Source organism: Nicotiana tomentosiformis, chromosome 6 (genome assembly GCF_000390325.3).
Source record: "Nicotiana tomentosiformis chromosome 6, ASM39032v3, whole genome shotgun sequence".
NCBI lineage: Eukaryota > Viridiplantae > Streptophyta > Magnoliopsida > Solanales > Solanaceae > Nicotiana > Nicotiana tomentosiformis.
The window spans coordinates 130,349,212-130,362,855 of record NC_090817.1 but is presented as its reverse complement, the minus strand read 5'-3'; the positions used below and the strand labels follow the sequence as shown (position 1 = coordinate 130,362,855).

The window sequence follows — 13,644 nt, the reverse complement described above, 5'->3', positions numbered from 1 at the left end:
GATTGTTATGTACGTTTTGTTTTTTTTTTTTTGGTCTCTTAAGAGTCAGATTTCTCGAAAATGTCTAACTTCGGTGTTTCAAGAGGTTGATTTCTCATGTCAATAACTAAGGTGTTTATTGAACAGCTGCATCGATCGAGGAAAAACTTCATGTCTAACTTTTATTTGCCAAAACTTAAATTTTAAAAAAAAAAAAAAAAAAAAAGGAACAGACTCTTCTATCGTCATTTTGACATTATATTGGTAAAGGTGGAGGTGAGAGAAACTCTAATTCATGTCATGTCATGGATAAACTGAAGGAAAACAAAAGATATCGAAAAAAAGAAAGAAGAAGAAGAAGAAAAATCATCCATTTTCTCAACAAACACCTAGGGACCTTATTCAATGGCAGCACCCACAGAACAAATTGTAACAATCAATAGTAAACAGTTTCCGAAATACAAGATCACTTTTTTTGACCGGCAAAATTAAAGGAGCATTGTCATTACAAACGAGAAAGAAGACAATGAATAGAAAGAGTCTTGAAACTTATTCTCATGAGACGCATTTAGTAAATCCTCTTTTGCAGAATTCGTACTCCCAACTTTTATTCAAGCTCAAGCATATATACAAATCTGTTGACCGAAATGTAGCTTGCAATAGGACTTTTTCGACATGTAGCGATCGAGTCAATCAAAAAGAGAAATCAAAATACAAAGAAGGATGGCTCAAAGATAGTACGTTTCAAAATTTAGAATAAAAAACCAAATTCATTCTCCTACAGGCCAAATCAAGGAGTAATTAAATACGTAGGGCAAAACATGTGGCATATATTTGTTGGTGCAATAATTTTTTACCAACAAACGAGACTAGCCTGCCACGAATCCCCAATGAAATCAAATACTATTATGAGAGCTTTACAGGAGCATTTCTCTGCAAAACACTTGGCCATTATTAAAGTTAACCGACTCAAACTTTTTATCTTTGCTAATTTGCAACGTGACAACCTTTCTGAAAATGAAAAATGTGCTTATTTTCTCCCTAAAAATTTACCGTAACTAAAGCTTATAAAACAATAGCTAGTAGTCATTCGATCAATATTGATTCAATTGCGTGAAGACTGATCCAACATTTGAGAAAATCATTCAATTAAATGAATAAATAAGATGTAAATAAAGGAAAAGGGACAACCACACTAATAAAAAATTTAAAGCACTCAATAAAGCAGAACAACTTGCTTTATGAAGGAATCTAGAGACCTAGTTCCATTGTCAAGTTGTCTTTTAGGACACTTTTGATCTATAGTTTAACTGAGCTTCCCTTTTTTGTCATTTACATCACTTTGCAGAACAATCATTGTTTCTGAGGAATGTTGCTGACTAAACCACCATGCCGTTGCATAGCAGCAACTGGTTCACCACATCTAGGGCAACGAAATGATGGAGATACAGAGCACCTTGTTTGAAGACAGTAGTAACAGTACCTATAAGATTGAAACAAATAAAACTAAAATTTTCATACACACATTTAAGCATAGTAGACTAAGAGGTAGGAACAAGACTGGTAATGCTGTGAAACCTAATGCATGACAAAAGACCCATTAAAGATGGCGTCATCATGCGATTTCTAAAAAACACAACGGCTCCTATTTACTTGTTACAAAGTTCGGATATTAATGAATATGTAACAGCTCCAAATATATATGAATGCCATGGTTGTCTGTAAAAACTGGACAAAATCATTTTTAAGGGGCAGATGACGTGACAAGAGCAGTGCAATGATAACTTATTGTGGATACAACCCTGAAGTAATAGTAGTTTCAACTCTCATGTTATGTGCAACCAGTAATATTGGAACTGTACTCAGCACAGAGATCCAAGCAATATTTCCCTGGAAAGAGCATTAATAATTAATGGCTACACTAACCTATGATCATCTAGCTGCAATTTTCATGAAGCCAACTTATTCTCTGATAAGGATAATTCTTTGATGAAGTTCCGTAAAAGCATGCTCTTAATAAAGGCATACAAACTTATACTTATGAGAATACTGCAGTACAATTTTATGGCATAAAGGAAAGCAAGTAAACATAGATACCTATGCTGACAAGGGATAGCTAGAAATGGAACTGATGGGGTTCCCTGGCAGATGGGGCATAAAGTTTCATCTACTGAAGAATCTGAAGATTTGTCCTTTGAGAATGGACGAAGGAAACTCTTGACAGATGCTGAATTGAGAAGGGGAAGAAGCAAGAGCAGCAGTTCCTGCATATTAGAACATTGCTCAAAATCTAAGTCCATTCATAGTGTACTGAAGAACTGAATTGACAAAGCCCGAAACAAATAGCTCCAAAGGTTGAACTGCAAAACAATAAAATTTAAAGCCAACCACCGAAAAGGAAAAAGGGCATGCATATGCGAGATTAAAAGATGATTATGTTAGCTCTCGGGCAGCATGTAAAACAACTAAAAGACACGTAATACTCTATACTTCCTGAATGCGCATAGGAATTCTGCAAGAAACTGCCAACAGAAGGACAATTACCGAGAATTCATTCCACACCAACTGACGATTCATGTACTCAAAGCTCACAGCTCGGTTCATATTTGGGCTCCCATAAACTAGTCTAGCTCTTAAAGCTCTCTCAATGAGATTCCTGTACCTGCATGTAGTTGTAATGTGTTAAATTATCGGATAGATCACATGCAGGGGACATTCACAACAATTAAACGATGCTCTGTTCACATTTGGCTCCCATACATTTTTAGAATCAGCAGTACCAGCCATCTCATGTGCTACAAAATTAATCATGACGCATGATTCCCTCAATAACTGTGGCACTCAGTCCTCCAAACTAGGAATCACCGTATGTCTGGATGGAGATGCGTGTACAACATTGATGACAGATATTATGACCATAGCTCACTACAGTTACCAATCAAATCAAAGGAATGATGAAACTTAGAGGCCCATTTGCTTTTCAGAAGAATATAAGTCTGTCTACATTGTATATAAATTACAAAATGGGGTTTTTGTTGCAAGTTTTCCCGTTCCAAGGATGCCCTTTTACTAAAAGTGGAATTTCACACAACGATGGTTCCAAAGAGTTTCTAATATATAACTGGTTTAAAAAATAGGAACTTGTAAGTTTCTTCACAAGTTTTTAGGAGCTTCGCTAATTTAGTTATTTCCCATTGAAAATTTATCATAAAGCAATACAAGCTCAAATCTGCCTGTCTGTTTTACTATAGCACAGATTCAAGCAGTATTACTTACAGCAACTACCTTACGAACTAGATTTTCCTCTCTTTTTCTATTTGGTGGTCATGTCGTTAGAAAAGAAATAAGAAGCAAATTTGCAGTAAGAGATATACCTTCCCGTGTAAAGAAAGAAAAGTAAATTGCTAAAAGACGCTGCTTTATAGATCCCCTCCATCCGTTGCATTAACAGCCATACTCCACGTGCCAAAGACCTCTGAAGCAAACATAAAATTAACAAGTGACCAATAAATTATATGTCGACACTCTAAAAATCAGTAATATACAAGTTAGTATTCTTCGTTTAGCTAAAACTTCTCCATACTAGTTCAAAAGACTGTCTTACTGGACAGCAATAGCAACATAGGACTTAAAAACTTTACGATTCAAATGCACATGGTTTCCAAACTTAAGATAAACTTATACTTTTTCTGGGACATTGAACTTTCAATGCTTACTCCATCTCAAGATTCTCAACTCCATATTCGAATTATCCTCTTGAATTAGTTTATGTCAACTTCCCTTAAAATGAAAGGTCTATGACATTATATTGAACCTAATTGTCCACCTAACTTAATCTTGTGGTCTTACATATTTCCCCATTTAATATTAAGCAATACATTGTTCATCTCACATCACAATAATCGCAGACACTCAATATATTGTTTATCTAAATAATCGCAGTACCTCAAAGAGTAACGTGCAGTCCCTAAATGTGACCTTATCAATTTCAAATTTCTTATAAGGTCATTTCAACTCATATTCTAATAAGATAGCTAAAAAGATTCAGTTTAAGGAGAAAAGAGAACTAACTTCTAGATAAAATATCAGTATAGTATTGAATGTACATGATACCATTCGATAGCATAAGTATCATATAGTGTATGCAAGTATCTCCTTTCAAGAAAATACAATTTTTGATGGACAAAAACAGAAAGGCAAAAGAATACATTTGGAATATGGATTTCAGACTGCTCTGCTCTAGTATTTCAAATTGACACTTAGCTTTGGTAGTATTCAAGAAGTTTTCAGAAGTTCTTTAAGTATTAAACTGCTCAAGGAAAAATTAGTATTCAACTTTCTTTTTATCAGCAATGAAAAGTAGTATTCATCTGAATATTAGATTTAAAACAAACTGAAAATATTTTCATTTGGTATTCTTTTCGATATGTAGAATATTGCCTGCTGTGGAGATCCATGCCATAACAAACCAAGTTTTGTTTTGGACATATTATTACAAGAATCTCGTTGTTCTTGTCTAAGTGAAAAGTTACTTCTTATTTTCGCAAACTGAAAGATCCCATGAAGCATTTCTGTTAATATTCTACTCTCTTTTTATAATAGTGGTGGTGTCGGGGCCAGCTCGCATGCACTTCCCACCAGCACATGTATCAGGTAACTCTGTCTACCAAGGCTTAGACTTCTAGGAAGAAATCACCTAATTGTTTTTTGCCTTGGCTGAAATTTGAACCCTGGTTTGTCATAGTCCATTTAAATGTTATTGACCACAAGGCTACACCCTTGGATGCTTGTTAATATTCTACTCATATCAATTATCAATGTTGATCAGTGATAAATGCCTTTCCTGATCTAATTTGAAGCTGCACCTTTTGGAGTTTCAGAGTCATAAAAAACCTTTCAATTTTCCTTCTTAACATATATGCTTAAGCCAAGATAAAATAAAAATAGAAGGAATTACTGTGCATGGCTAGAAATTGTTATACAAAATTAGATTTTTAGAGAACTTTGTAACTTATTATCTCTAACAAATGGCGTCAACAACTCTGAAGAATATTATCTATTAGAGAACGAGGAGTTTTCTTAGTGATCACAGATTTCTAACCATTAAAACATGGCATGTTAAACAGACAAGTAGAATATGTGAGGCAGAGCGAGTAGTACCTGCTCAGAGTCGCCCCATCTCCGAAAAGCAGAAAAAGATTGTAGACGGGCCCATATATATTGACCACCGACTGTTGCCACGCAGTACCATATCTTTTGAGCAGCAGTAAGTCCGGGTCCCTCTAATCCAGTTCGCACTGAAACAAGCATGGAAAAGGAAAAAGAACTACAACTGAAATTATAGCCGTCGATGCAAGAAACAAGAAATGCAGTTGCATCAAGCTGTCAACATCCGCATTTCAAATACAAAGTAAGACCAACAAGATTTTCCAAGACTCCATCCATCACAGATTGATGTTATACACTTACTAATTTAAACTTGCCAAGCTATAAAACTACAACTGAAATTATAGTGGTTGAGGCAAGAGGAAATGCAATTACATCAAGCTGTCAACCTCTGCACTTCAACCACAAACTAAGACCAAAGAGATATTTTAAGTCAATCCCACTGGCCCCTCCATCACAAATTGATGTTATATGTACACGCCAATTTAGACTTACCAAACTATAGAATTTAAAACTTTGCGAGGCTTGAGTAACTCAGGTTATTCAAGACAAAGAGGATCATCTCACTCAGAGTCAGAGATCCTCTCCAGAAAATCCAAAAGAAACATTCGTTTTCCAAATACCACATATCCTCTAAGTGAGTCTTAAGAAGATAAAAGAATTATTATACAGTAATTTCTAGATTGGTTGCCGACTTCTGCAAGAAAAGTGGAGCCGACGAAGGAAGATAAATAAAGAATATGTCAAGATGAGGTGCCATTATTTGCACAAAAAATGGCTTAATAAAGAAAGGAGAAGGAGAACGAGCATAACGTACAACCGACTTGGCTTCAGAAAAATGAAGCCAACGCCTCAAAGCTAAACACGAGTACTTAAAAGCTATGTTGCTCGGACTATCCAAAAATATTGCCGCACCCGTGCCGAATCCTCCAAAATTCACTACTTTTGGAGATCCAACATGCACGCAGTGGTATTTTTGAAGAGTGTGAGCAACATAGCTTAAAAGGATATCCAAAGTTCCAAACTATTAGTATTTTTCACATCCCTGAAGTACAAAACAACATCCACAAATATCCATAGCTTGCAACACGACATGATAACTTTATAATAACAAATGTCCAACATTACTGAGATACGGAAAAGTTTGGTATGAGCTACTTATGAAAAAGGAGAAACAAGATTAAGTGAAGATGATTTTCTAACCTTTTCCTCTAATCTCACTTGCACGTTCATCTCTATATCTCAGATTCATGAGAGCATTACCAGGAGTAGGCTTATCAACCCAGATAGAAAATCGCCAGATTAGAAACTCGAGGAAAGCTTCAAGTTCTGGCTCATATTGAAATAACATTCCTGGCTAATCCCAAAAAACAAAACATATCAAACCTGACTGATAAGGTAATCATGAAGACTTGATGAATTCGATGATAAAATAAAAAAGTTGCACGATGGGTACCTTCATCAAAGAAAAAACCTTAACCAACTGCTCTTTTAGCATGGCTGACATTTCGATGTCCAGTCTGCCAGCATCTACTTGATTAACTCTGGATATCGAAATTGGGATCACTGACTGCCAAAAGAAGTCATTAACAAGAAATTTCAGCAGTTGGGAGCAAAAACAACTCAGCAAATAAAACCTCAAAATGCCTAACTCTGTCTTCAACCTTCTCTGAGCCCGACAGAAAAAAGATTTTGCTTTTAAGAACTTTACAACAGAAAAGGAATGGGAACAGTTTTTTGTGAGTTACAATGGAGAAACAAGTAAAATTCAAAGGAGAAAAACACACTAAAAACCATCAAAGGTTCCTAGAAAATGACTAATCTTTATCTTAAGATGGATTTTTCGTATTTCTAGCCATCATAATTTATAACTATGAAGCTTCACAATAAAAGATCCTCTCTCTATAATACTTCAAATAATATCATTCCAGGTGGCCTGTAACCTGAAGCAAATTTAAGCTAATCCCCGACTGGCTAGGGGATCTGAATTCAATTTTCTAATCTCAAACCAGCAAATGAAAAATACAATCTACAAAAGTCAGAATCACAACATATTTTTTGAAGAATGTTCTAAGTTCCACCAATTTTTCCATAACTGATTTCATCCAATAGAGAGCCAAAAGCACATCCTACTGTCATAAAATCTGAAACAATTTCTTATAATACTTTTGTGGATTAATTCCAATAAGAAAGATTATATTTTGTGAACAATTACTGTAGCAAAAGAACAACTGGACATAAAATGAAACATAAGTACGGAGGCAAACGGAAAATTTCCCGGAGCTGATACACAAGTTAAAGTCAGTACCTGTTGTGAGGTAGCAAGAGAGTGCCATTGAGGAATTGAATTCCGGTAGGTATTGACCCAAGCATCTTGTTGTGGGGGATGATTGATGGCGGCACCATTATCGGGAGAGGACGATGAAGCTAGGTTTTGCCTATCCATATATTGACAGTGATAATACTGCTAGAGGTTATTCAGATGAATTTTCAACCATAGAGAGATGCGATGAAGAAATTGGTAATCGTCGCCGGCGGCTGCTTCCCGGATGCCGGCGAGCGACCTATTCAGTTTGGTACTGACTTTAGTCCTCCACTCTCAGACCACGCAGTCAATTTGAGAAGTACAGTAACAGTTAACGTCTTTATTTATTACGTAGAAAGAATAAAAAGTTGACGTCTTTGTTTATTTAGAAAACATAGTACTTTCAAATTGAACACTTTAATTTTTAGTTCTTTTTAAAATAAATAATATATTTTTAAATTTAAAAATAATTTAATTTTAAATTTTTTATGTTATCTATTTTATACCAAACTTTTAATGAGTTGTGAATATTACGAGGGGTTAGGTATACCAGTGGGTAGTTTCGTCTCTAAAAATGATGAGTCGTGGAAGCTCGCACTTCAAGATTTATTGTAAGTCTCGTCATAGTGCCCACCACTAGTTTTCTTAGGGGAAAGGAACAATTAAAACCACGCCAAATATACTCTACCAGAGGCGGAGTCAGAATTTAAAACTTATGGGTTCGGAATTCTAATTATTTTTAAATTATTGGATTCTAAATTAATAATTTGTATATGTTTAATAAATTTCATCAAACAAATATAAAGTTTGAACCAAAGTTATTGGGTTCGATCGAACCCGTAACTCGCTCTCTAGCTCCGCCCCTGTACTCCACTGGTATATTTGGTTTTTGGATTTGATTTTCGGAAAACAATGGAGGACATAACTTGTTTTGGAATTGATTTTTGAATTTAAATTAAACTAAATTTTTTAGTTAGTATTAAGGCTTAAGCTTGCAAGCACGTTGATAACTTGGGTTTGGAGTTCCAAACCCTTCGGAATTGGAGTCCCAACAGACTGCCTTTATCTTTATTTTATGTCACTGTAAGGATTAGTGTATTACGCAACTAGAAAAGTTTTTCTTTTTAGAATCTACATCAACTGCTATTACGCTGTTTAAATTTGTGCAAAATTTCACAACTATAAATTTGATCTTGTATTGGAAGATACCATGATTATTTTTAATTTATTGAATGTTTAGAAGTTGTTTAATTTACATTCAAAATCCTTTATAACAGTCGAATTATGCTATGTCAAATGTGAGTTATTAAGAAGTATGAGGCAGCTATATTACTCGAACTCTTCAAAAATGCTGTTGGGTGCGTGTCGCATCTTTCAAATTTAGTGCATTTTCGACATGGATGCGGTAACACTTTTGGAGAGTCCAAGCAATATAGTGAGGCACTATAAACAAGACCATTACTAGTTAGTATGCATACGTGTTTAAGGCAGAAAATAATGTAACTTGTAGTAAGATATGAACCAAAGAGGACGTGGGGGAGCAGAGTCAAAAGCTCAAATGTGAGTTATTAAGAAGTATGAGGCAGCTATATTACTCGAACTCTTCAAAAATGTTGTTGGGTGCATGTCGGATCCTCCAAATCAAAAAGATCATTACTAGTTGGTATGCATACTGTGTTTAAGGCAGAAAATAATGTAACTTGTAGTAAGATATGAACCAAAGAGGACGTGGGGGAGCAGAGTCAAAAGCTTAAAGAAACGTCGACAGCAGGATTCGAACCTGCGCAGGCAAAGCCCAACAGATTTCGAGTCTGTCTCCTTAACCACTCGGACATATCGACGGTTTGCTTATTAGAGCTTAAAATGATTATCATGTCAAAAGAAATATGAGCCTACAGTCTTCTGTATCCCCATCAATCTCAGCCGTCTAAAGGCCCCCAGTATCTTCATTAATCAAACTCTCCGAACAAGTTGCTCCAATCTAAACCATTCCAATTTGAACCATTCCAGCAGTGAGAGTTTCTTTTTGGCACAGTTCAGTGGAGGTACAAATAGGTGTACAAGACAATGAAACCTTCATTGTTTTTCATGAAGATAAAAACATGTCAACTATTACTTGATGCTTTTTTTTTTTTTAAATAATTCTTTCTTGCCAAATAGCTTAAGATTAATAGGAGCAAGGGATGATCCATCGAACATCAGCAGTTTTAGCATATATCCGTGGTGCGTACAGAGGATCAATTGTCACTCCATTGGACTTATATGACTACGTACTGTGCTCTACTTAAAACGATCAGGGAATAAGCAAATTGCAAGTAGATCATACCATGCGTGAATGGACATGACTGACACTTGGCTCTCAAGAAATACATCCTAAAAAACGGAAGAAAATAGAGAGATACATGTAAAGAACAAAACTACAACCTACATCCAGTGGCAACATAAATCTCAATTTTTAACCAAATCTAGAACCGATTAAGGTTCTTGCGACACCTGAAGATAGACCATTTGAGTGTAACCATTGAATACAGAAGTCTCAAGTCTAGATAAGCCTAGCCTCTGAAACAATCCATATCTGCCATCTTCAACAATAGGACTTTGTGCACGAGCTGGATCATATCTCGTCTGATGAGTAAGTGAAGGACCAGCCACAGGAGGGAGCTCCCAGTAAATATCTAGCACTGACTCTATAAACCTGCTGTTTTGAAAGTGCTCTGCATAAGTAACAGCTTTATTGCTGTGGTTAAAGTCATCGCGCATCTGCCCTCTCACACCCCACCAAGCTTCACCAGGACCACATAGTTCTTCAATATCAACAGCCTTCTCCCAAAACTTCTTCCTTCTTGATCTAATCCTAGCTTCATCACTGTCCTTAAAGCAGCTATGGCCCCCACCTAGTAATCAAATAGAACAATGAATTATGCATATATATACATACTTAGAATAGCACAACAACTTCAAATTACCACAAAGAGTCTTGATAAATCATAAAGGAGGGGAATTTACAATTTCACAGTATATTAAGAAACATTAAGTTCATCTGTCAGACTAGAAAGAGACATTAATCAAATTCTCTGCTTGTATTTGGCGGTGCATGTGGAAGGAAAGGAATAGAAGATGTTTTGAAGGCAACAGCTCTATACTGAAGATCTAAATCAGAATGTATAATTTTTTGGTGTAGATTGGAGTGGATGGATGATGCCAAACCCCTAATGCAGTTCATAGAATCTTTTGAAAAGTTTAGTTTTTTCTGGGGTTACGATATCTTATTTTTCTCCTTTTGGATGTAATTACAGCACTTTCTTAGTGCTAGTTTTGACATCAATAATACTTGCCAAAAAAAGGCTCCCAGAGAAATTCAAATTAAACAGCAATATTTAAATGCAAAAGAGCTTAAATGTCCAATTAGGTCTTAACATATGTAAAAAGATAAAAAGAAGCTGAAATGAAGCACACCTCTTATATAAAATTGATCACACATCTGCCTGAAAGAATAGTGGTCTCCCGTGCCAGTATCATAGTTGTCCTCGAAAACGAGATGCCTGAACCCTGCTTTTAGTGCTTGCTTTAGTCTGTCAATCAAAGTTCAAAATGGGAAGTCAAAAATTTTGCAAAACAAGTGGGAATTGGTATCAGATTAGATAGAAATCATAATGGTTTCTAATGCATTGCAATTAGACAGAACAATGGACCAAAGAAATCATTCATCAATAAAAACACTGCAAAGAGCGTCCAGTCTAAAAAGCCAGAATACCTTTTCAGTTCATTTTGATGGTCATCGAAAAAGACAAGAACCTCACTAAGATCCTTGATTGCATGTTTCTTCAGAACTTTTGCCCAATCAACATTTCCAAAATCAACAAAGTCTTTTCCAGCAAAGTATGTGCAATTTCCGTCAACATAAGCAGGTCCTTTCTTCAGATATTTCTCTGGATGACGCGGTGTAAGTGATATAATTGGCGTATCTGGCATTGCTTGTCTCAGAACCCAAGTTGAGTGTCCCTTGAAAGCGCCACTCTCAATCATCAGCTCCGGTTTCAACCATCGAGCCATAAACCAAAGCCCAAAGCTGTGGTCAAAACCCATCCCATACATGTTATTCTTGATAGGTCGTGTCTCGTATATCGGTACAAACTCCTCCAGACCTTTGAGTAAATCCTTAGTGGTCCATTCAACAGATTTGCCATGTTTCGATCTGCCTTTTGACAAGGATTAAAATTATAAGCTGCACTGGATCATTCTAGTATCATCTTTCAGTGCTCATATCCAAAATGTTCAGATAGCTAAAGCTGATTTTTTTTTTCTAAGACAAGAAGATACAACTGATTGTTATTCATCAATTATTGCATTTACTCTGGCTTGTCCTCATAGAGGATGCACGGCAGAAAGACCTCCTAGCATTCCAACTGGTGATCCAGCTTTTCCATACATATATACATACATGCATACATACATACTTATATATGTGTATGTCTGTATAATGCATGTATGCCTGCACATCCGTATTCAATAACTACTTCATTTAATAACACTTGATCTAAGCTACAGCTTAAGACTCGGTTCAGAAAAAGAAACAAAAGAAGTGAAATGATGATAAACAATTTTAGTTGGGATATGATAGATTGCAAAGCAGCTATAAAGAGGTAACTGAGCAGTCTGCATTTTTATACTAAATCTATAATCATTTGCACACGTGAGTAGCATTCTCAACACAGTCCCAGAATAGCGTTAAACTACAAAAAACAAATGAAAAAAGGACTGCTAATAATAAGTTTCCCAAGTTCATATCTGAGGGTACCAAATTCCAATCAGACAGCCAGAAATTCAATTCGCACGTAGTAAATGTTCCCATTAGGCCATTACACCAACCCCTTCCATTAACATTACACCGTATAGCAACTCTTAGTCATACTTATCTTACCTTATTGGAGGTTGGTCTTTAATTTACACGCTGAGTAAATCACAAACCACGAAAAGACTAAATGCTGATCGAGTAAACTCGCATCTTAACAATTCTCCATTCAACCCAATCAACTAAGCCTTTATTCCCAACCTAGCTGGAGTGGGCTATAAGTTCCTTATATTCCACCAAAAATCCAGAAAAATTTGGTAAACTAGACTTTCAGCTTTCTTTTAATCAAAGAAAACTGGACCACAAGAGCTCCAATCATGCTAAGGTAATCTGTTTAATCACGAGATTCAATTAAGCATATATTTCTAATCAGCCAATGACTAATATACAGATCTGGAAAATTCTGGTTCGCAAACAAAAACAACACATAAAAAGGAAATTCTCAATATTTACGTAGAATAGAAGAAATCCGTAAAAAAATTCATAAATTATTATGCGTCAGTGAGTGGAAGAAATAATTGAAACGAAGGAAAATGAACTAACACCAGGGAACACCAAGAGATCCGAAGTCTGTTTCAAGGGCTTGGAAGCCAAAAAATCGCAAGCGAGAAATGTGATCGGAAGAGGAAGCGGAGATACAAACAAGGTCACGCGAGTGGTAAGCGAAAGAAGTGAGGACCACCAGCACGAGTCCTATAAGGAGGAATGGCCAAATATGACCGGTTCGAGTCATGTAATTGGTGAATCTTATCGCCGGAGACAAGTGCTTTCGTGTTTTCGATTCGTCTCCCTCTCCGTCGCCGTCGCCGTCGTCGGTAATCGGCGATGCCCTGCGTAAGGAGAGCACTCTTTCTAGCATCTTCTTCGTTGTGCTTTTTCCCTCCTACTCGAGTCACTCTCTCACACTGAATGTGTGAAATATCATTTATTTGTGGGACACGAAACTCCTGAAGGAAAGAGAGGATTGTTATTTTTATTTTTACTTTTAAAAAATAAAAAGGAAAGAAGCCATAAAGTGAGAATTACAAATAAAGTAAATTACACTCTGACCACCCAATTCTTTGTGTGATCAGAGAATTCCCCCAAACTATTCGCAATATTTTCACTTACTGCCCATATTGAAAAAGAAAGGGAAAAGGGCCAAATGTTCACATCTACCTTCTGTTATACTATCGGCCCACATCTACTGTTATCATTAGTCAAACTTTTTAAAAATACCCTCCATCTAATGAAAAGATGTCAAATGTAAAAAAAAAAACTTATTTTTTTTAAAACACATTAGTAATCCGTTAAACCCCTTTTATTTACTACACTCCTTCGTAGTCACTTGTTGAACTCAAGA

General features: G+C 36.0%; 2 protein-coding genes and 1 non-coding gene across 4 annotated transcripts; all 3 read right to left on the bottom strand.

The window, feature by feature from the left end:
• Positions 1–1,068: 1,068 nt before the first annotated feature.
• Positions 1,069–7,803, bottom strand: LOC104102092 (peroxisome biogenesis protein 2). The gene is made up of 8 exons (XM_009609713.4): positions 7,454–7,803; positions 6,602–6,715; positions 6,349–6,502; positions 5,140–5,276; positions 3,354–3,454; positions 2,524–2,641; positions 2,077–2,243; positions 1,069–1,462 (listed from the first exon to the last, which is right to left on the bottom strand). Exons 1-8 carry the CDS (start codon positions 7,589–7,591, stop codon positions 1,333–1,335), a joined length of 1,059 nt encoding a protein of 352 aa, XP_009608008.1. The 5' UTR covers positions 7,592–7,803; the 3' UTR covers positions 1,069–1,332.
• Positions 7,804–9,209: 1,406 nt separating this feature from the next.
• TRNAS-CGA (transfer RNA serine (anticodon CGA)) lies at positions 9,210–9,291 on the bottom strand. The gene has a single exon. It is a non-coding gene; the product is annotated as a tRNA-Ser (tRNA).
• A 460-nt stretch (positions 9,292–9,751) lies between these two features.
• Positions 9,752–13,256, bottom strand: LOC104102091 (uncharacterized). 2 transcript variants are annotated; one of them, XM_009609711.4, is made up of 4 exons: positions 12,846–13,256; positions 11,205–11,649; positions 10,907–11,022; positions 9,752–10,344 (listed from the first exon to the last, which is right to left on the bottom strand). In XM_009609711.4, exons 1-4 carry the CDS (start codon positions 13,159–13,161, stop codon positions 9,926–9,928), a joined length of 1,296 nt encoding a protein of 431 aa, XP_009608006.1. In that variant the 5' UTR covers positions 13,162–13,256; the 3' UTR covers positions 9,752–9,925. The 2 variants fall into 2 exon arrangements, with proteins under 2 accessions (XP_009608006.1, XP_009608007.1); XM_009609712.4 differs by having other exon boundaries at positions 11,205–11,645; positions 12,846–12,985.
• Positions 13,257–13,644: the final 388 nt, after the last annotated feature.